This window comes from Pediculus humanus, genomic scaffold (genome assembly GCF_000006295.1).
Source record: "Pediculus humanus corporis 1103172107413 genomic scaffold, whole genome shotgun sequence".
In the NCBI taxonomy this organism is placed as follows: Eukaryota; Metazoa; Arthropoda; class Insecta; order Psocodea; family Pediculidae; genus Pediculus; species Pediculus humanus.
Window position 1 is genome coordinate 179,456 of NW_002987038.1, and position 22,186 is coordinate 201,641.

The 22,186-nt window shown below is 30.3% G+C and overlaps 2 protein-coding genes across 2 annotated transcripts; one reads left to right on the forward strand and one right to left on the reverse strand.

The window, feature by feature from the left end:
* Positions 1–2,617: 2,617 nt before the first annotated feature.
* Phum_PHUM065510 (uncharacterized protein) lies at positions 2,618–12,339 on the forward strand (the record flags this gene model as incomplete). Its single annotated transcript, XM_002423479.1, has 5 exons — positions 2,618–2,664; positions 3,046–3,199; positions 9,663–9,808; positions 10,009–10,133; positions 12,236–12,339. 5 exons carry the CDS (start codon positions 2,618–2,620, stop codon positions 12,337–12,339), a joined length of 576 nt encoding a protein of 191 aa, XP_002423524.1.
* Positions 12,340–15,503: 3,164 nt separating this feature from the next.
* Phum_PHUM065520 (uncharacterized protein) lies at positions 15,504–21,583 on the reverse strand (the record flags this gene model as incomplete). Its single annotated transcript, XM_002423480.1, has 13 exons — positions 15,504–15,626; positions 15,886–16,034; positions 16,119–16,296; positions 16,398–16,587; positions 16,666–16,791; positions 16,868–17,084; positions 17,161–17,434; positions 17,517–17,644; positions 17,736–17,983; positions 18,069–18,276; positions 18,380–18,598; positions 19,259–21,466; positions 21,568–21,583. 13 exons carry the CDS (start codon positions 21,581–21,583, stop codon positions 15,504–15,506), a joined length of 4,284 nt encoding a protein of 1,427 aa, XP_002423525.1.
* Positions 21,584–22,186: the final 603 nt, after the last annotated feature.

Sequence of the window (22,186 nt, forward strand, 5' to 3'; positions counted from 1 at the left end):
AAATAATAATAATAATATTTTTAAAGACATGCGATTTTTATTGTAGAATTTACATAAAAACATAAATTTTTATTGTAAAATGTACATAGATGATTAAAAAAAAGAAAAAAAAATTGTTTATTATTACATATAATAGGTGATTATAGAATAGAGTTGATGTCCATCTTTATTATATTATACATATATATATATATATAAATAAATATAAATAGTAAAAGCAAAATAAAAATATTCAGTATTGATAAAAATTATTGTTTATATTTTACCAAGATCCGTTTGTGTGTTATTATCGTATATCCGTGACTTTATTTTCAACATTTAAAAGTTTTATTTTATATTTTTTTGATATTTATTAGTTGAAATATAAGGCGAATATTAAAGATTTTAATTAGGTATTGTATTTTAATGAAAAATGTACGTTTTATTGTTTTTGTTTTGAATTTCGCAAAGTAAACAAAGCGTCCATTTTTGTTTTTATAAAAAAAAAACGTGGCATTAACGATTGTTTACTTCTGCGCAGTTTCCCTGGTGGCGATTTTTCAAACTAAAAAGTCTCGTTAAATCCCGCCATGTTTTGTTGTGTTGGTGCAACGATAAGAGTCAGGTTAATTGTTTTCTTTTTATTTGAATTTTTTTTTTTTTTTTTAAGATTAAAATTTTTTAATAAGTTATAATATGACAATTATAAATAATTAAACGTTTTAAAATATAAATTAATTGTGATTTTATATAACGACATTTAAATACAATTTATTGTTTCATTCAAAAAAAAAAAAAAAAAATTTTATTTGAGAAAAATTTATTAATTGCAGTTTTTAATTTTTTTTTTTTTTATTATTTAATTTTTATTACATGACTTTAAATTTTTTATTTATTTATTTAAATAATAGTTAAAATGGAGAATGCAATAAAAACAGAAGCGGTTAAAGGAAACGATACATCTAAAACAACTCGTCCTCCTATTTTAAATTTATTTCAATCATCTTCTCAGTGTTCATATTTTCCATTTTATTGGTAAGTTTTATTTTTTTATTTTTTACTTTATTAATTTAAAAAAAAAAAAAAAAAAAAAAATGGTTTACTACATTATCTAATGCTTTAATGTGCAATTTACAATAATTATAAAACATTCAATTATTTTAATAATCAAATTTAATTATTTATTCCATGCATGTCATGGATGTATTATTAAACATAATTGTTCACAATCATTCGAATTTATTGCATTGCATGTTAAAGTAAAAAAAAAGATGTATTAAATTGCATTAATTTTTAAATTACGTTAATTCTTAATTTTAAAATTAAATTTTTATTATTTTTAATTTAAATTAATTTAATTAAATATAATTCACCCAAATTATCTTTTTAATCGTTAAGTTTTTTTATTGGCTTTAATATAAATGATGATAGTTTCGAATGTTTCTCATGAACGACCGAGTTTTATATATATTCACATAAAAATACAATTTGAAAACAAATTTTTGTTTAAAATGTAATTAAGCACACTCATTTATTAATTTATTAATAAAAAATTATTTAAAATTAATAATCTGACACAAATAACAATGTTTCTAGTTGTGATGTGAATTTTTTCGACAAACAAAAAAATAAAATGAAAGACAATCGAAATGAATTTTAATTAATTAATTCGAATGTTTAAAAAAAATTTATAAATGTTTTAAAATTTATTTTTTATTCTTTTTGGCACACCAAATTGTGAAAAAACATTTAATTAATTTTATCAAGGTGATAAACATTTTTTTTTAAATTAAATTTTTTTTTTTAAAACAATTTTTCACTATAAAATTAAATCATGTGTGTGTGTGTGTGAATATTTTTTATTTTTTTTAATTTTTTTTTAATGAAAAAATTTATCGAAAAATAAAAAAATAAATAAATAAAATAAATATAATAAAATAAGTATAAAATAAAATAAAATGAGAAAAGGAAAAGGAAAACAAAAAAAATCTGTCATATTAAAATAAAATTTTTTATAACTTTGACCTGAACGCATTCATTTTATTTTATTTTATTTTTTTTTTTTTTTGTTACAAAAAACACAAAATAAATTTATTATTATTATTATTATTATGAGAGAAGCGTTTTCACATTAAAAAAAAACCCCTTTGGCAATGCTTTGATATTAAAAAAAAAAAAAAACGTTAAAATATTCAATATGATCCACGTTATGAAAAAAATTTCATTTCTCATTTTTATCATAATTTAAATGTTGAATAAATTTATAATAAAAAAAAACAATAAAAGTTTTATTATAATAATTACGGATTCGATTTAATTAAAAGACTCGTGATGATAATAATAATTTCGTGTTAAGAAAAAGTTAGGGAAAGAAACAAACACACACACACATACACCCTATCTAAAACAAAATTAAATTACACACACACATGATGACGTAATAATTTCATCTTATTAAATGATTAAGTGATAATAAAAGAAAGTTTTTTCATCATTCCAGACGTAATAAATAAATTATTATTATTATTATTATTATTATTATTATTATTATTATTATTATTATTATTATTATTATTATTATTATTATTGGTAAAATAATCATTTATCGAAAGTAATAATTTTTTCTTTCTGTTCGATTATGGAACGTTTTGTAATAAAACGATTGTTTTATAATTTATCAAACGAGTTAGGAGACATTTTAATTTAATTTTTCTATTATTATTATTATTTTTTCCAATCGATTTCTTTAAATTATTAAATTTATATATATCATCGTCACCGATTACGATCGATTATTCTACCCCCCGGGGGGCGGAAGGGTGGGAGGGGGGTAGGTGTTCGATCACAAATCGATGAAAAACTATTTGATTAAAATAAGAAGAGAAAAAAAATTCTCCTTCTCTCTCTCTCTCTCTCTATCTCTCTGTCTTTCATTTTTTTTTCGTTTCGTTTGATTAAAAATGTTTCGATTATTGAAATTTTATTTAAAAAGAAGACAAAAATAAATAATAATAATAATAATAATAATAATAATAATAATAATTTCTTGTTTTTTTTTTATTACAGCGAAGAAAACGTTTGGAAATTATGTGAAGACGTTAGTCAAAAGCATCCAACGGAATTAAATAAATGCAGCGTCGTTTTTGTGAGCAACGAAAGGAGGACGGTGTTATTATGGCGTCAAAGAGCCGGAAGAGATGAAGATAAAATGGTCATTTGGGTAAGTTTATTTATTGCTTTACTACCATTACTACTAACAACACCACCACCACCACCACTACCCCCCGAAAGGATTTCTTATTTCATTATGTATTTGCACAAACACGCGGAGTCTGCCTGTTTTAAGTCGTTTAAAAAAAAAAAAAGAAACGAAATCAAACATTTTAACTTGAATAATAATAAGAAGAAGGTGATGAAGATGATGACAGTGACGGTGGCGATGACGATAACGTGGATGCGATGATATTCACAGCACTCCTGATCCTGGTCATTCCAGAGATGTTGATGTCACGCCGGAGATCAGATCAGGAATAAGACGAACTCAGACAGGATAAAGGCTTGCGACAAGAATTTTTGTGACGTCATAGGTTATGACAAGACGAAACCTATTCGAGCACCACTGATATTCCTTAGGGATGGGGGGGTAGAAACCTGGAATAATAATTATTTGGAAAAAAAACTCGGACAAAACACAAGACGAATCATGTCATAAATAAAAAGTTAAAATATTAATAATAATTACAAAGGTTGAATTCGAACCTTTTTAAAGGGGGAAGGTGAGACGTTTCATACGTAAGGTTTGATAACAATTTTCCGGTTATCTCATCCGAAAAAAAATTTTTTTTGTTGCATCGGTGTTTGGTTGGTCGGTTTGAGCATCTGGTTGTGCCGGGTAGCGCAGTTTTGTTGTTTTCGTAATAATTTATTGTTTTTGTTATTGTTTGTTTGTTGTTGTTGTTGTTGTTGTTATGCAGCAAATTTAAAAAAAAGTAAAAGTAATAAATAACTTCTTTTGCGGTCGAATTTCGGATTATTGTTTTACGTTCCGGTTCTTTATTATTTATTTTTTTACTTTTGGGAAAAGGAACGCATGGGAAACGCTTTCGTTTTTCCTTCCCTCGATTTCCCCTCCCCCTCTCTCTGTCTCTCTCGCTCCCTCCCTTCCCTCCCACTTCTCGCGTTATTTATTTAATAATAATAATAACAATAATAATAATAATAATAATAATAATAATAATAATTTGAAATTATAATCCGATTTGTAAACGGGTCGGAGAAAAATGATTGAACACCGAAGGGATTTCGAATTTTTATAACAATTTATTTTAAATCGTTTGAAAAAGGAAAGAGACGTAAAGAAATGAAAAAAGAGAGAGAGAGAGAGAGAGAAAATGTTCATATAAAAATTTCGGAAAAGCGTAATAAGGAGAAAATTTAATTTTTATACTCTCGCGACTGTTATTTTACGGTTGAGACAGCGTTTTCGCGGATTTTGTAAAAATTTCGTATTAAAAAAAAGAGAGAGAGAGAGAGAGAGAAGGGGGAAGGGAAAAGGACGAAGGGTTATGAGTTACATCCAAGTAAATTTTCTCTCTCTCTCTCTCTTTTTTTGTGTTGTAATACGTAGTTGAAAATATCAAAGGTTTATTCGTAGTCGATAGGTAAAAGGTGAACCTCCCTTTTTTTATTTCCTTGAACTTTTTCCAGTTGCCTTTTTTTTTTTTTTTTTTCTTTTAACGATAAAATTATTACGTTATAAGGTGTGTGTGTGTGTGTGTGTGTATGTAAAAAAAAAATTTTCCTTTTTCTATTTTGGAATCTTCAACGTTTATTTTCTCTATGGTTTTTTTCCGAGTTTAATTTATTTTTTCCGCGTTATACGAAATTGTTTTTCGATTGTTTGGCATAATTTTTTTTTTTTTTGTTTTTTATTTACTCGAACGGAAAACGTTTAAACCTTAACGTTGGACGATTTTCCTTTTTTTTTTTCTTGCCTTTTTCTAATAAATTTTCTTCGAATAACTTTAACTTGGGTTATTTATTTCGGAAAAGTTTTACGCATGCGTGAATGCGATGGAGAAAAGGTTTAAGGCGTTAAAATCAACAGATTTTATTTATGTTTTCGAAAAACTTTTTAGAAAGTATAATAATAATAAAATTTCATGTCGAAAGGTACACACACAAATTGTAAGGGTCACTCCAAAAAAAAAACAAGGGGGGGGTTAATAATAATAATGATTTTTTGAGTCACGCTAGTGAGTATATACAAGGTAATGCAATTTTGATATTAAAAAAGATTAAAAAAAAAAAAAAAGAAAATTTTCCATTCGAGTTTTCGTGTACGTGTAACTAACATGTTTTTTTTGTTGTTGTTGTTGTTGTTTGAGTTTTTAATGTGTCGCCTTAACTGTACGTGTTTCGTCGTTCTTTTTTCCTTTTTTTTCCTTTTTTCCTTTTTCTACTTCTTCATGTGAAAGAAATTTCGAAAAGATTAATGGAAGAGACGAAATTTTTCTTATTGGAAAATTTGATTTTTTTTTTTTTTGCTGGAATTTTCTCGTTTAAAATTTGTTTGTTTGTTTGTTTGTAGAAAAACAACAACAACGACAAAACTGGAATTCGTTAAATGTCCTACTTTAATAAAAAAAAATAAATTTTTTTATTTTTATTAATTAATTAAAATTGGGTCCCTTTAATGCCCGAATTTTTTTTTTTTTTTGGCTCGATTTAATAAATTTCGAATGAAATGAAATGAATCGTGAAAAAAAAAAAAAAGTTGATTTACTATAAAATCATTTTCCGATTTTTTTTTTCAGTTTCCCCTCTCCCCCCTCTCTATCTCTGTCTCTCTCTTGTGCCCGAGTTAAATAATAAAAAAAGAGGATAAATTTTTTTTTTTTTTTTTTTTTTTTTTCGGGAGTAACCTCGTTGGAACATACGAACAGGTGATGTCCTTCTGCTGTAATAATTTCTCTCTCTGTCTGTCTCTCTCTCTTTCTCTCTTTCTCTCTCTCTCTTTTTTTTTTTCATTTTTTATTGTTAGCATTCCCGTCACGAGAAATTATTTATTACGTAAAAAAAAAAAAAAATTCTGCAATAAATAAAAAGCAATAACTCTTGATACAGCAAAAAAAAAAAAAAATAAAAATAAAATAAAATAAAAAATTAAAATCTGAAGTTTTTTGTTTTTTTTTTTTTTTTTTTTTTAGGGGGGGTTGGGTTGGGTTGGGGGGTTTAAACTGACGTTTTGTTGGCATAATCGTAAGATAAGTTGCACGCGGGAAAAAAAAAAACTTTTTTTTTTTTTTTTGTAAATTTAAACACGCAGATTTTTATTTTTATTTTATTTTTTGTGTGCGTGTACGTGTACGTGTGCGTGTGTTTGCACGTGTTTGTACGCGTTTGAGTGTGTTTGTGGGATTAGGTTTTGTTATTTTAAATTGTTAATTTTTAGGGGGTCCCTTTGAACCTTTGAATCGAAGTTAATTTTTTTTTCCGGGATACGAAATTTAAAAAAAAAAATAGACGGAAAAGAGTGGAGTGGGGTGGAATCGGGGGGGGGGGGGGGAATTAGGAAAATTTTGTGGGTGACGGCATTTTAAATAATTTCGGGTCAAGGGAGAGAGACTCCAGTGCTAGGCACGGTTTTTTCGTGCGATTATTTATTTATTTATTTTAATTATTAATAATAATTGTTTGTTGGTTGTATTATTATTTTTATATTGTTTCTCTCCCCCCCTTTTTTTTAAATTTATTTCGTGGGGGGACTGGGAAAAAATCAATTATCGGATGGGTAAAAAATCGTTTTTTTGTATTTTTTAACAAAGATTCGGTAACGATTACTTGTTTTTTTTTTGGGGGGGGGGAGTCGTGTAATCGAAGGTCGTTTTACTTCGTCAAAAAGGGAGAAAAAATACTTATGTAAATAAAAATAATAATAATGATATAATTTATATAACTGGAAGAGCGTAACAATAAAAAAAAAAAAAGTTGGGGGGGAAAGGAAAATTATATAAATTTTCTTTCGAGTTTCCTTTCACTTTTTAGAATTTGATTTTTTCCCAAAGGAGGGGGAGGGGAGGTGTGGAGGGAAACAAAACAAAAAACTAATAAATTTAAACATTAAAATTAAATAAAATAAAACATAAAAAAAAAACCGGGAAAATTTCGAGGGGGGGGGGAAATCTCCGCATGCGATCCAATTCGATTCTTATTTAATTTTGATTTATAAACCCGAGCGTATGAGAAAAATGTTTCGTGATTCGAAAACATTACAAAGCAACAAGTTATAATTTTTTTTATAATAATTTACAAAGAAAAAAAATTTGACTCGAATAAAATGTGCACGCCTTTTAAAAACCTTTTGAAAGTGCGTTAGTGTACGTGTGAGAGAGAGAAAGAGAGAGAGAGAGAGAGAATTTTTCTTTTCGAAAACGAATGGTTTTTAATAAAGAAAATTATTGTTAAAGTTATTGCGTTTTGATTTGATGGAAGGAGAAAATGAAAAAATTGAAATGTGTTGGAAATGAAAGGGAGAAAAAGGAGAAAAAAAAAAAAGTAACGAACAATGAATGAGTGACTGAGTGACTGAATGAATGAATGAATTTTTAAAGAAATGAAAAACTAAAAAGAAAATCCTGTCAGATGAGTGAATGAATGGTTAAAAGATAACTTTTAAGAAACTTTATAAAAGTTTTGCATTCGGAGTTTTTCTGCTTCTTTTGTGCGTGTAACATGATAATTATATGAGAAGAAAAGAAGAGGAAGAATATGTTGGGGAGTTAATAGTCACCGTGGAAAATTGGGGAGGATTTGATGGGTTAATTGTGATTTTGGGAAAAAAAAAGAGAGAGAGAGAGAGAGAGAAAGAGAGGTTGGTGCTTGATTATGTTGTACAAAGGTTTAGGATTAGAAAGAAGAATTTTTTTGGAAAATCATTCGCTGGAGTTTTTCTCATTTATCGTTATTTCGTTTTAAAAATCATTCGAAACTGGAATTTAAAAATAATAATAATAATAATAAGGATAATAAGGATAATGAAAATTCAATTGTTTTTTTTTTTTTTTTTTTTTTTTTTTAAAGAAAAGAATTCGGATAAGGAAAAAGGATAAAATGCAATAAAAAAACAATTTTTTTCTTTTTTTTTTTTTTTGCATTTTCCAATTTTCCTTTTTCCTTTTCTTTTCTTTTTTTTCGGGGGGAGGAGGGGAAGGTTTTATTTTATTTTCATTGACTTGGCATTTTCCGGATGACGGCTTGCAACTTGAATTTTTTGTTTTGTCTTTAAACAAAAAAAAAAACCTAAACAAAACCAAACAAAAAAAAATGAGAATCCTGGAAAATTTGAGCAAAGGTGAGATACGCAGGGTGTGTGAGTTTCATCATTATTTTTAAGTTTGCATTGATTTTTTCATCTTGTTCGAATTTTTTCCTCTTTTTTTTGTTTACTGCTGCCACGTTTCGAAAAAAAAAAAAATTTCATTCGACCGAGATTTAGTTTGTTGGTTTTTATATTGTATGAAAAAAGAAAGGAAGGGATTCTTTTTGAGAATGGTTTTTTTTTTTTCTATCCACACGTTTTTGGTTTTGTAATTTTCTTTTTATGGTATAAGGAGGGAGGAAGGGAGGGAGGGAGGGTAGAATTTTAAAAATTTAATTTTTAGAGTCGAACAGAGATCGTACGGTAAAAAAAAAATAATAATAATAATAAAAATATATCAAATCCGAAAGGAGGTTCGAGAAATTCACGAAATATTAGATTTCAGAGGAGGAAACGTGGCAGGGCAATTGCGGAAAATATAAATTATTTTTAATAATAAATAAATGAAATGTGAAAGGGAAGGGCGGGGGGAGGAAGAAAAAAAATTATTATTTTTACACTGGACGGAAATGGCGGATTGGATGAAAGGTGGGGGGGGGGCTAGTGTTTAGTGTAGAACATATAAAAAAATTTTTTTTTACAAAAGAGCCATTTATTCGGGAGTAAAAGATTTATCGAAGTAGAAGTAGCAGGAAGTCTGGAAATTTTCCTTTTTTTTATTGAGATATATACGGCCGCAAAAATATGGTATGCGTGCGTGCGTGCGGGTGAACGCACCCCCCACCTCCCTCCCACAGATTAAAAGACGAGAGAAAATAAGAAGAAGAAAAAGGAAAGATTTTTTTTAAAAAAATTTTTGCTAACGTTCAACGACCGTTCTGAACGGTCAAAATTCTTTTCTTTCCTTTTTTACGGGGGGGGGGTGGGGGTTTCAACAAATTCTGTGGTGGGTAGCAAAAGCAGAAATGGCAGCAGCATCAGCAGCATGTTTATGATTTCCAACTGTTTTTTAACGTATTGTTAGCCAAAAAAAATTTGAGTGTTTGGTGACCCGCCAAAATTATCATTTCGTCCAATGAAAATTATTTATACGTTCGTCCGTAATTTTTTTTTTTTTTTAAATTTTAAAATGGTGGAAAAGGAAAATAAAGGAAAGGAGATAGGACCGGTTTAAGGATATGACCTTTTGTTCGTTTCGACGGTGCTTTATTTTCTCTCTATGCAGTCGAACGAAGTAAATCCTTCGTAATTTATTCTTTGATCCATGAGTAATTAACGAGAACGACAGGAACATGATTATTAACATTATCAATATTAATAATGATGATGATTATAATAATAATAGTTTGTTTTTGTTTTTTAGGATTACCACGTGTTGTTTCTCTACCATCCGGACGATCGATGTTTAGTTTACGATTTGGATTCCGAATTACCTTTTCCAACGTATTTTCACAAATACGTCACGGAAACGTTTAGAACGGATCAAATATTAAAACCAGAATTTTTTAGGTAAATAAATTGTTTGTTTTTGTAAAAAAGTGTGCAGGGATGTGAAGAGAGAGAGGGGAGGGAACAGGAGGAGCAGAAAGGAGGGGGGCGTATGAAAAAAAAAAACGAGAGTAAATTACGGTTTTGAAATTGCGGGGGGCGGGGATACACGCGCGCCTGAAATTTTTTTTTTTAATTTTTGTCTCTTTTTGATTTTTCAGGTATTTTCGAGTCGTGCCTGCTCCGGTGTATTTAAAAAATTTGGCGACGGATCGACGACACATGAAAAGATCTGATGGAAGTTGGATAAAACCACCGCCGGATTACAATTGCATAAAAACACCGAGTAAGTAATAAAAAAATTAATTAAATTAATAAAATCGATCGATGGGAAAACTCTCCGGAAGCAGAAGACTTTTCTTTTACTTCCTTGCACGTGTGTGTGGGGGAGAAGGGGAGGTGTACGTGCGCCCTGTGAAAAATCGTCAATCTTATCAGAGTGATTAAGAAAGAAAAAGTACTTTTTGTTATCTATGGCATTCGAATGATTTTTCTCTCCGGGAGAGATTATTATTATTATTTTTCGTTCCAGTTAAAAAAGAGGGTATTTTGAATATAAATATTTTTTTTTTTTTTTGCTAACTTCTGGAAAAATCTTCGAAAGGAGAGAGGGAGGGAGGGGGGTAAAACTTTCGTTTAAATTTAAGTTTAAGGTATTGATCCACGCCAAATTTCCTGTTAAAAATGAGGGAAAAATCAGTTTGTTCGATTTGACATATTGACGGATGAATGATTTTCTTACGTAAACTGGTTCGGTTTGTTTTTTTGGGAGGTGGGGAGAAGGGAAGGAAGGATGGGGGGAATTCGTCGCGAATGGAAATTTTCAGGGAAAAGGGAGAATTTAAAGTTAAGCCCAGGCAGGCATCGTGATACGTTTTTTCTTTTGAAATATGTTTTCCTTCTCGTTGATATGAGAGAGAGAGAGAGAGGTTGTCGATTAAGAAAATGTTATTCAACCGTTTGAAAATTCTTGTTTTAAAAAAAAAAAAAAAAAAAAAAAGAGGAAAAGCATAAGAAGCAGAAGAAAAAAATTGTTAAAGTTTTTCCGTTAAAGGCTCTTTTGAACTCTTTCGCATATGTATAAATAAATAAATAAATAAATATCTTTATTCGTCTTTTTATTGGCTTACCAAATCGATTTCGTGGAATCTTCATAAAAGTTTTATGTTTTTTTTCCTTCTCTCTCTCTCTCTCTCTCTCTCTCTTTCTCTCTTTCTCTTTCTCTTTTTCCCTCCCTCTTCCTCCTCCCCTTTATCTCTTTTTCGCAACGTGTTTTTCCAGTTCGTTTACAGTCGGGTTACAGTACATTTTTACTTTTTTTTTTTCTCTAAAGTCAGAAGGGAAAAACGTTTAAAGATTGAAAAAACAAATTGGAAAAAAAGAAAAAAGAAAAAGAATTTTCCAGAAGGAAAAGCGACTGTGATAAATTTGATTCTTGTTTTTTTTTTTTTTTTCCTGGAAAAAGTTTTTTTTTTAAATTTTGGAATGATTTTGCATAATAAGTTTCAATCTTTTTCAAAGAAAAACCACATGGAAGCGTCTGCTAGGCGCCGAATGAGTTTCGCAATCCTTTATTTTTCACATTTTCTTTAATTAAAAGAAAGAGAGAGAGAGAGAATTAATTAAAATGATAAATAATAACAATAATAATAATAACAATGTATATATTAAATGAAAAAATAATTTTAGCGACGTATAAACTCTTTATTCTATTTTTTGATTTTCATTACGTAATGATTTTCTTTTCCCCTTGCTTCTCCCTCCCCTCCCCTCCCCTCCCGAATCAAATTTACCGTTTCGAATGGGTTTGAACGTGGACGAAGAAAGGAAAAAGGATAGAAAGAAACAAAAAATGTTTTGAAATTTAATCTTTGAGAATTTGAGTTTTTTCACCTCCGTCGTTTTTTTTTTTTTGTTGTTTGAAGAGTAACCGGGGAGAGAGAGAAAGAGAGAGAGAGGAGGAGCCCTTTTGTTGTAAATTTTGTTACCCCCCTCCCCCGAGGGTTTGTTTCTTTCCTTTTTACGTCCATTTTGTTTGCTTTTCATTTCCCCCCCCCTCTTGTTATATATTTTATCACAAAAAAAGATTTAACTTTTTTTCTTTTCTTTCTTTCTTTCTTTCTCTCTTTTCGTATTTAAATTCATGTTTTTATTATTATTATTATTATTATTATTATTATTATTATTATTATTATTATTATTATTTGTTTCTGTTGTTGTTTTACCGGAAGGTTAAATTTTGTTTTCGGGATTTTTTTTTTGTTAAGGTTTCCGGGAAAAGGATCAACGCTAAATGAAATCACTTTTTTGGAAGAAAAAAAAGCCAAACGAATTTTGAGAGGGGAAGGAGGGGGAGTTATGGTAACCTTTTTTTTTCGTTTATTTCAGGTTCATCTCACAATTTAGACGATTTCATTAGCATGAAAGTTTCCGAAGGTTATGGGGAAGTTTTAAATTTAACGGAATTAGTAAAAAAATTTTACAAGCAGTAAAAGAAAATTTATAAATAAAAGATTTTGGATGGAGTCGACGATTTTGCTGACGGATGCTGCGAAAAAGGTTAGAATGAGAAAGAGAGAGAGAAAGAAATAGACGTCATCATCATCATTATCACGAACGTCAACGTGAAAAAATTTTAGAAAAATTCAAAGGAAATGCGGGGACGGTCGAACTGGACAAAAAAATAAAAAAATAAAAAAAGTGAAAATGGATTTTTACGAAAGTACAAAAAAAAAAAAAAAAATGTCGGAGACGTTTTGAATAAATAACAAATTCAATGGAAAGGAAAGTTTGTAACGTCATCGCCTAAATGAATTTCTCGTGTTTCTAGCAGACGACAACCGAAAAATAAATAAATAAATAAACAAATGAATTTAAATTTTTTTTTCTTTTTTTTTTGTATATAATAATCATTTTTAATGATTGTTGTTTTTGTTGTTATTATTATTATTATTAAAGGTTGCATATTTAAAAATAATAATAATAACAATAATAATAATAATAATGGTTTTATTAGTAAAGTTTTATTATTATTATTAAAAAAAAAAAATTGTCGTTTGATGAAGAAAACAAAAATAAGAAGAAAAAAAAAAAGGTGGCAATCGGTTCACATTTTTTTTTCGTAATTATTTCCGGTTTTTCTTTTTTTTCTTTTCAACAAACCGGAAATAGAAAAAAATTTTTTTACGATTTGATACGATTCGATGTTTTTCCTTAAGAAAATATTAATTTACAAAAAAAAAGAAAATTGTTTGGAAATTTTATTGTGATTTTTTATTTTTTAAATTTAAATTTAAATTTAATTCTAATTCTTTAAAGTTTTTGTTGGTTTTTTTTTATTCGTTTGTTCGTTTGCTTGTTTGTTGTTATTGTTGTTGTTATTGTTTTTGTTTTTTTTTTTGTTATTATTTACGAATGGAAGCGCGCGATTTTTTATTTTCTTTTTTTTGTATGTGATAAATTTTATCGTTTCGTTTTAGGTAATTATTAATATTATTATTATTATTATTATTATTATTATTATTATTATTATTATTATTATTATTATTATTATTATTAATTCCTTTTTTTGTTATTTGTCTTTCCGAGTGACAGTGAATTTATAATTTTTTTTTTTCGATTTCGATTCTTGAAAAAATAAAAATTTTTTTTTAAAAACGAATGTTTATAAAAAATAGAGAGGGAGGGAGGGAGGGGAAGAAAATTTGTTTTGTAAATTTTTGTAAACCGTTTATTTATTATTATTATTATTATTACTATTATTTAATAATCCGAAGGGAAATTTGTCGCCAAATCGACGTAACAATAAAACTTTTTTTTATTGACTTATTTTTTTTTTTTTTTTTGTTTTGTTAAAAAGGTAAAAAAAAATTGTTTTCATCATCATCATCATCATCATTATTATTATTATTATTATTATTATTATTATTATTATTATTGCTTTTCATTTTTTATTTACGACGCATTTCGTCTTGTATTTTGTTCGATTTTTTTTTTTTTTTTTTTTTTCAAAACATTTATTTTCCAGGTTTCTACTCCCAGGTCGACAATTCCTAAGGAATATCAGTGATGCTCCAATAGGTTTTCTTTTTGTTGTGACCTTCTGTGACGTCACAACAATTCTTATCGTAAGTCTTATTGAGGACATCTTATTCGATTGAACTTATTATTATTATTATTATTAAAAGAGTTTTTTTTTTCTTAAATGTCGAGAGTCGACAAATGTGTCGTAACCTGTTAATTTTTTTTTGTTAATTTTTCTAACTTGCGTTGACTTGTGTTGTTGAAATTTATTTTATTTCAAACATTTTTTTTTTCGATCGATAATCATCATTATTTTCACGTGACAACGTCATAATTTAATTGGTAAGAGTATTTTTTTTTTTTTAATAATTTTTTTCGAATAATAATAATAATAATAATAGTAATAATAATATTAATATTTTTAACAAAAAAATTATTTAAAAAAAAAAAAAAATTGTGATTGAAATTGTTTTTTTTATTTATAATAACTTATTAAATTTATTTATTTATTTATTATTAACTTTTTACAATCGTACAAATGAATTTTATTATTATTATTATCATTTTTTTGTTGAAACAAAATGAAAATAAATAATTTTAAAAAAAAGTTAATAATATTATGCACATTTAAAGAAAATTAATTTATAATTATCATCATTATTAATCGCTTTTATTTTCATACCCGATGATATTATTATCATTATTAATTAAACAAAAAAATAATAATAATAATAATTATTATATATACACACACTGTTACAGGTAAAAATAAATAATAATAATAATAATAATAATACGTTTTTTATTATGATTAATGTAAAGTGAAAACTTTTTCGGCGAATAAAAGTTGTTTAATAATGATGATTGAATATTATATTGATAATATGTTTATTTAATAGTTTTGATAACGTTATCACACACGCACACGCGCACACACACTCGAAAGCGTAACGATAAATTAAAATTTTTTTTTTTCATTAATTAATTTTCATGAAATTTCAATTTTCTCCAATGCGCAAAACCGTAAAATAAAGTTTCTTTCATCATTATTATCATCATCATTATTATTATTATTATTTATTAATTATTTATATAAAAAAATAAATAAAAGAAAACTTTTTATTATTATTAAATAATTTGTTTTTTACATATATTTATATATTCCGATTTCAATTTATAAAAAAAAATTGTTTATAATTTATTAATAATAATAATAGTAATAATGATAATTTTTTTGTAATAAATAACGACATTTATTTATTTATTTATTTAATAATAATATATTTATATAATACAAAATGATAATTTACAAAAAAAAAATGGATTAATAAACAATTTCGTTCGTTAACGATCGTGGGAAAAATCAATAAATCGATAAATAAATAATTGCAGTAGATGAAAAGTTTACAAAAAAAAAAATTATTATTATTATTATTTTTTTTTTTTTTTGTATAATTTAAGTTTAAAATCACATTTATAATCATTATTATTATTTTTGATTTGTTTTCCGTTTGAATTCGAAAACGGATCGTTATTATCATTATTGTTTTATATAATGATCGATCGATCGATGACGTTTCGAATACGACCGTTAAAATCATTCAAATCAACCGGAAGTGACGAAATGATTTTCTCATCGGAAATAAGGCAGTCTGGGTTGAGAATTGAGAGCGTAAGTGTTCATTGGTATCGTGTTTTGTTTGGTGTATGCATCCGACCTGTCGTAATCCACGTCGTAATAAATTCCACTTTGATTCTGGAAAAAAAGAAAAAAAGATTGATTTGAATTCGTACGCCATTCTGCGTCCACGTCATTTTATGACAAAAAAAAAAAAAGAAAAATTTTCAAAGGTTGAAAGTGTTTGAATGTAATGACGATAAGAATCTTGATGAATTCAAAGGTCACGAGGTCAGTCAAACCGCGGTGTAAAAATTTTTTTTTTTTTTTTTGAAAAAGGAATGCGCGCGCTTGGAATTTCGTCGATGATGATGATGATGATGATGATAATACGTACGGCTATCGACGTCCTACTTTTAGGTCTTGGAGCGTTAAAATTTCTTCCCAAAAGATCAGCACGATCTTCTTCTTCGCTGGAACTCGTTGTTTCCAAAGATGATCTCATGCCGTGATTGGTTTGATGAACGGTTCCTATCTGACTGTGAGCTGGTATAATTGAAGAAAAAAAGTTGTGTTAGCTGTTGTTGGAAAGGTTATCGATGATGGCGGAAAGAGGGGAAAACTTGTTACCTCCGTACGTTCCCATGACTGGTTTATTAGTTAATGTCAATCTTGGCAAAGGTACGGGTGGTGCTATTGCTGGCAAAGGCAAGGTTCCGGCATGTGATATGCTCATCGTGTGTGATGGTAACGTTGGATAACCGCCAAAGGTTGGCCTCGTCGTCGTCGTTTTATTTACAGGATCCGGCTGCTGCGTTGAAAAAAAAAAAAAAAAATCAAATTTGTGCATTTAAAAACGCGACATCTTTTAGGTGACATCTTCGGGAACTTTGATGAAAATTTACTTACCGCGTAATGATTGGATTTTGCCATCACGTCAGCTATTTGAGCCCACCTAATACGATCTTCGATGGTGACTTGATAGGGGGGTGCACCCACCGATGGAGTCTTCACTGCTGGACCCGTGGCCATATAACCGAATACCGGACTTCCCATTCCGGCACCGATAGCGGATTTTTGTTCTCTCGACCACCTTCGACTGCGTTATTGATAGAAAAATTAATAAAAATTTCTTTTTCATCACGTATTATATACGAATTTAAAATTTGAATCTTACCTCCACATGCACAAGCAAACGAGTGTTAGTATGATTATGATAGCAGCTGCGACGGAAGCACCGATGGCAACTCCTAATACTTCACCATCTATTTCACATTGAGAACCGTAAAAACTACCGGAACAACTAAAACAAGACAAAAATTCGTAAAAGGTGTACGAGATTAAGAGAACAACAACAACCACAACAACAGTACACTCACTAGCAAACTTGTTGTCCGTGTTCGAATTTACATTCTCCTCTGCTATTGCAATAATCGGAAGGACACATTTCGCAAAATCTACCTTCCCGATGAACGTTACCGATCCAAGGATCTCTCAAACCGTTCGGACATTGACACTTAAAGCTACCGAATACGTTTAAACACGTTGCACGTTCGTGGCAATCGTGCAATTCTGCCGAACTGCATTCGTCGACATCTTTAAAACAATAAAAAGAAAAAATTCTTATCCAAACTCATTGGCGAAGAATTTTGCAGTGCTTAAAATATGTTACCTTGTAAAGCCAATATGCTACCGGGTGGTGCATCGACCCAAACCGCACTATTACCAACATTATTGTTCCTCCTCTGTATGACTCTTAAAAGATGTCTTTGTATGTCTTGTTTTACGGCCGGTCTCACCGTATCTAAATTTTCTTCCAATTGTATCGTTAAATTAACGTAAACGGCGGGTTGATTCGTTTCAAAATTTTTTGCCGTGTAAATAGAATTGATCCGTGAATTTATGTAATCGTCGCTAAACGGTGTCATCGACATGGCGGATTCGATCTGGGAAAACGAAAAAAAATTTCGGTTTTTTACCGTTAAAAAAAGCGGATTTGGGGATTTCGGGAAAGTCCCGATGACTTACTGCTTGACTAGCTTCGTATGACAATTCCTGATAATCCTCCGAATCGGGATCTTTTAAATTGTCTTGCCATTTTATTTTCTTATCGTAAATCCTGTCGATACGTATGGATGTCAACATTGAAACGACACCTGAAAGTATTATTATTATTATTAATAAATATGTCGGTCGTTATTACGATTCGAAACGTTAAAAAAACGGTTGTTGTTAAAAAAAACTTACGCCTACAAGAATCTCTATGTTTTTTTCTGTTGTATCCAGGTCTGCAGTGACACGATGACACGCCATCCTCCGTCCTACACATTTCGTTTTGTGAAGAATCGCACGTGGAAGCATCGCCGACAATGCAAGTATCTATTCTTACAGGTGGATGACTCGGTCTCTTATACTGTCTACGCGGAGGAGATGTAGCCGGTCTGGTACCAGAGGGCGACTGATGTAACGAATGTTCGTTATGTGGAATAGCGTACCTGCAAGGTAAGTAAGAAATTTTTATTTATTTTCGTCGTTGTTTCCGGTGAAATTTCTAGAAAACAAAACGGGATAAACAATTACCCAGTTCCGATGATCGAGATTTGTGACGTCGACGTCGGCGTCGGCGTCGGATTTATTTTACTAGTCGGTGATGCTTCACCGAATAAATTTATATAAGTACGTTTTCCATCGATTGAAACAAAATTTTGTCCTTCTTCCGGTTTCGTTATGACGGAAACGTCACCTTGAAAAACTTGCGAATTTTGTAGTTGGATTCCATCGACGTTGACTGGAATTCCATGAAAAGTTTTTTTTTTTTTTATTAAAATCATTTCGTGACAAAAAAGAAAAAAAAAGAGGAAAATTTTGTTTGTCGCGCGTGTTTTTCTCACCTGGTACGATGTAAGGTTTTCCAGGTTTGGACGATTCATCTCCCGGTCCTTGTATTGCGTGAACGGTGACGTCAAAAATTTCACCGTAGTAGCTGTTAGGTGGTGGAGCCGTAACGATGGGTCTCGTATTAATCAAAGGTCTTTTCTTGTGCGCACCCGGTTTGTATTCCGGGTCATCCAAAACGATACCCGGACGAACTTTGAAAGAATTCGACGATTCTAACAAACAAACAAACAAAATTAAAAACGATTTCACGCGTGAATGTAATTGCCCCCCATTAATTAATTAATAATTTCGCTAATGAAAAAATAATAAAAAGAAATTTCTTTTTTTTTTTTTCGATGCGTTTGTTGCGTTTTTTTTGTTGTTAATCCTGGAAATTATTTTATTACTTTTTTAATTAATGAATATCGCACCGTATAAAAAAAAAAATTTTTTATTTTTGTAATTAAGCAATTGGAGCATTTACTCTATCGCTCACGCGTGTTTAATTAAGAAAAAAAAAAAAGATGGCGGACGATGGGTGGGTAGGTAGGTAGGTTCGAAAAAAATGATAATTTTTTTTTAAATTATGGAAATCGGATTAAGAGTGTCAATAGAATTATAACTGTTAGAATTTGATTGACTTTCACGTTTTTATTATTATTATTATTATCATCTGAAAGCGGGGCACGAGTGGTGAGATGGTGATGGTCGTGGTGGTGGTACCCGCACGTTTGTACAAGTCAAGGTTTTTACACCTGTGGGAAAACTTTTGTCTGCCACGACAGGAAATAATTAACCTATTTATAAACTTTCGTTTTGATTTGTTTGTTAGAGAGTGATTGAAAGAAAATATGATATCGGTGTGCGCGTGCGGGTGTGGGTGTGTACGTTACCTGTAATTATGGGTTGCGTGGGTTTTATCGAAGGCAACGCAGTCGTTGCCGTGGCTGAAGACTGGGGTTCCGTTTGTTGAGGCGACAGTTCCGGAAATGACGATTCCAAAACGGGCGTTGCTTCTCCTATGCCGAACAAAGGTTCGTCGTGAAGAATGGAAAGTTCTAGAAAATCTGTTTTGTTTGATTTGCTTTCGATTTCGGTCGGAGAAATCGATTCGATGGTTGTTGATGATGATGGTACGTCGTAGGTAGTGGCGTTATTTGCAGGCTCGGAAATAATTATTTCTTGGGTTTTATTATTTTTTTCAATTTCCGGTGTCGCCATTGTTGTTGTAGTTGTTGTTGTTGTCGTAATCGGTTGTTGTTGTTGTTGTTCCGTATTGAATATTGCCGATATGTTTAATGTCGGTTTGAAAAAATCATCGCTTTCGTTGATTCCTTCCGTCATCGTTTGATTATCCTCAGATTCTTTTTTTATTAACGTGGCGTCATCATCATCATTCGTTGTATTTATTGTCACGTTGTTTTCTTTCTGCGGTGTCACATCGGTGATGATGATAATTTTGTCAGGGAGGCCGGTGACACTTTCGGTCGTGGTTGTTTTCACTTTATCGCGATCGACTTTCAATGCCGGAAGGGTTTTATTTTGATTTTTATCAATTTGAGAATTCGGAGTAAGGTTCGGTTTTATTCTCTTGTTTGAATTTTTATTCGCCGACATTCCACCCAATTTTTGCGTGCCGGATTTGATTTTCGAAGTTTCCGGTTTACCACTACTACTCGGCGAACTCGGGGTCGTGATGGTGATGTTAAAAGTTTTCGTGGAATCATCGAATTCAAACCTCAGGGGTGGTTTCGTTTCCGTTTTCAAAGTGAACGTCGTCGCTTCCGTCGTTGCTAAAGGATTTTCCGGTTGTAATTCTATTATCGGAACATCCTTTTTATTAAAAGGTTCGCTCATGCTAATCGTGTCGTACTCTAAATGCACTTGGTCGGACGGTAGATTGATCAAAGGAGGTGGTATTTTAGTCGGAGCGTTCGGCACGACTCTTTCCGGTATCGGAACTCCTTCGATAAAGGGATGAGAAGGAAGTTTGAATATGCCGGGTTTGTGAGGTTGCGGAGGCAACGGTATATTAGGCATCGACGGAGGAACGTCAAAGGGATAGGGAGGGTGTAATGGAGGAGGAGGAGGAGGGATTCTTTTCGGAGGAGGAAGAGGTCTATAGGGTCCATCGAAATCGAGTGGAGGAACGTCGGATATTCTCGGGGGTCCTCGATTATTGATTCTCGTGCCTGCGGGTCGGACGGGTCTGACTTTGTGTCCATCAGACGGTTTGGGTGTTTTACCGTTCAGTATGTTAACTATTCCGGTTATTATGTCTTGAATGTCGGGACTCGCCTTGCGATTTTCTTCATCTCTGCTTTCTCTAAAATTACCCGGTGACACCACCACCGTTTCACTAGCTGGTTCTTTGTTAGCGTCATCCACGGTCACTTTGGCTATTTTTTCCAAAGTTTCAGCTATATGATTGTAATTTTTTCCGACTGCGTTTTTCCCTTCTAATTTTTTCTTTCTCTCGTTCCTGTGATTATTCGTCACGTTTTCTTTTTCCTCGTCGTTTAAATTTTCTTTCAGAGAATTACCGAACCCTCTTTTGATTCTTTTATAACTCGTCGATTCGACGTTTGATTTTCGGGGTCCCGATTCTCGTTGTTTCATCGAGACCCCTCGCCCTTCCCCCGCCATTTTTTTATCATTTTTTATATCCGTCGGAGATATTTTCACATTTTCAAACTTTACGGTTTTCGTGGGTTTGATGGCGTCGTAATAATCATCCGATTTTTTGAAAACTTTTGATCTCGTCGTAGTTTTCTCGTCGTTCGATACGTTTTCCGGTTCCGGTCGAACTTGGGAAAAATGAAATTCATTCGATTTCGTTTCCACGGGTATTTCATTTTGATTTTTTTCAACGTAGGAACTATTTTCTAATGATGATAATAATGATGATAATTTTGTCGAAATCATCGGTTCGGAATTTTTCATTTTTACTTTCTCTCTTTCGAAATTGTTCACATCCGGAATGGATAAAGTTTTGGTTTCTTTTATCGATTCGCTTATTTTAATTCTAACATCGTTGAATTTATTATTCTTTTCCAATTGATGACTAGATGTAATTAAAGTTTTTTCTAAATCCTCATCACCTGAAAAGAAAAATTGGAAAAAAACATATATTAAAATTTTGAAAAGGAAATCCGATGTTTGCTTTGATGCACGACAACCTCCCTGCCATCGACGAACCAACCACAAGGCAAATTCATACAAATAAGAAAAAAAGGAAAAAAGGAAAAAAAAACAAGTTGTCAAAAACGATACAATTGAAATTCGAAAAGTAAAAATTGACGGAAACGCCATTAGAAAAACATAACCTGTTTCGATCGGGTATATATTATTGCGTGTTATAAGGAATGCAGGCAGGAGATACCATCCGAAGAATGGTTGGTACCGTTAGCAAAACCTGAAAGTAATAACAAGGACGTAACCATGTTAATTTTAATAAGTTCGCCACTATTTCTTTTCTTTTTTACCTATAATTTTTGGTTTTAAAAAAAAAAAGTCGATAACGATTCTCTTGGTTCGTATTAAATTTTTTATAATTATTATTATTATTATTATTTCTGACACTTTTTCTTCTTCTTCTTCTTTTTCGAAATATTTGTTTGTTTTTTTCTTTTTCACTTCGAAAATGTTATTATTATTATTTAATTATTTTTTATATCGAATTTTTTTTGCCTTGCTTAATGACGAAAGTTTATGACCTAATTGTTCAGAAGGTTGCCATTTTTAATTTTTTAAATTTTTTTTTTAGTTACCGTTAAATCAAATGAAATTTGTTTTTGTTTTGGTTGTTGTTGTTGTGGTTG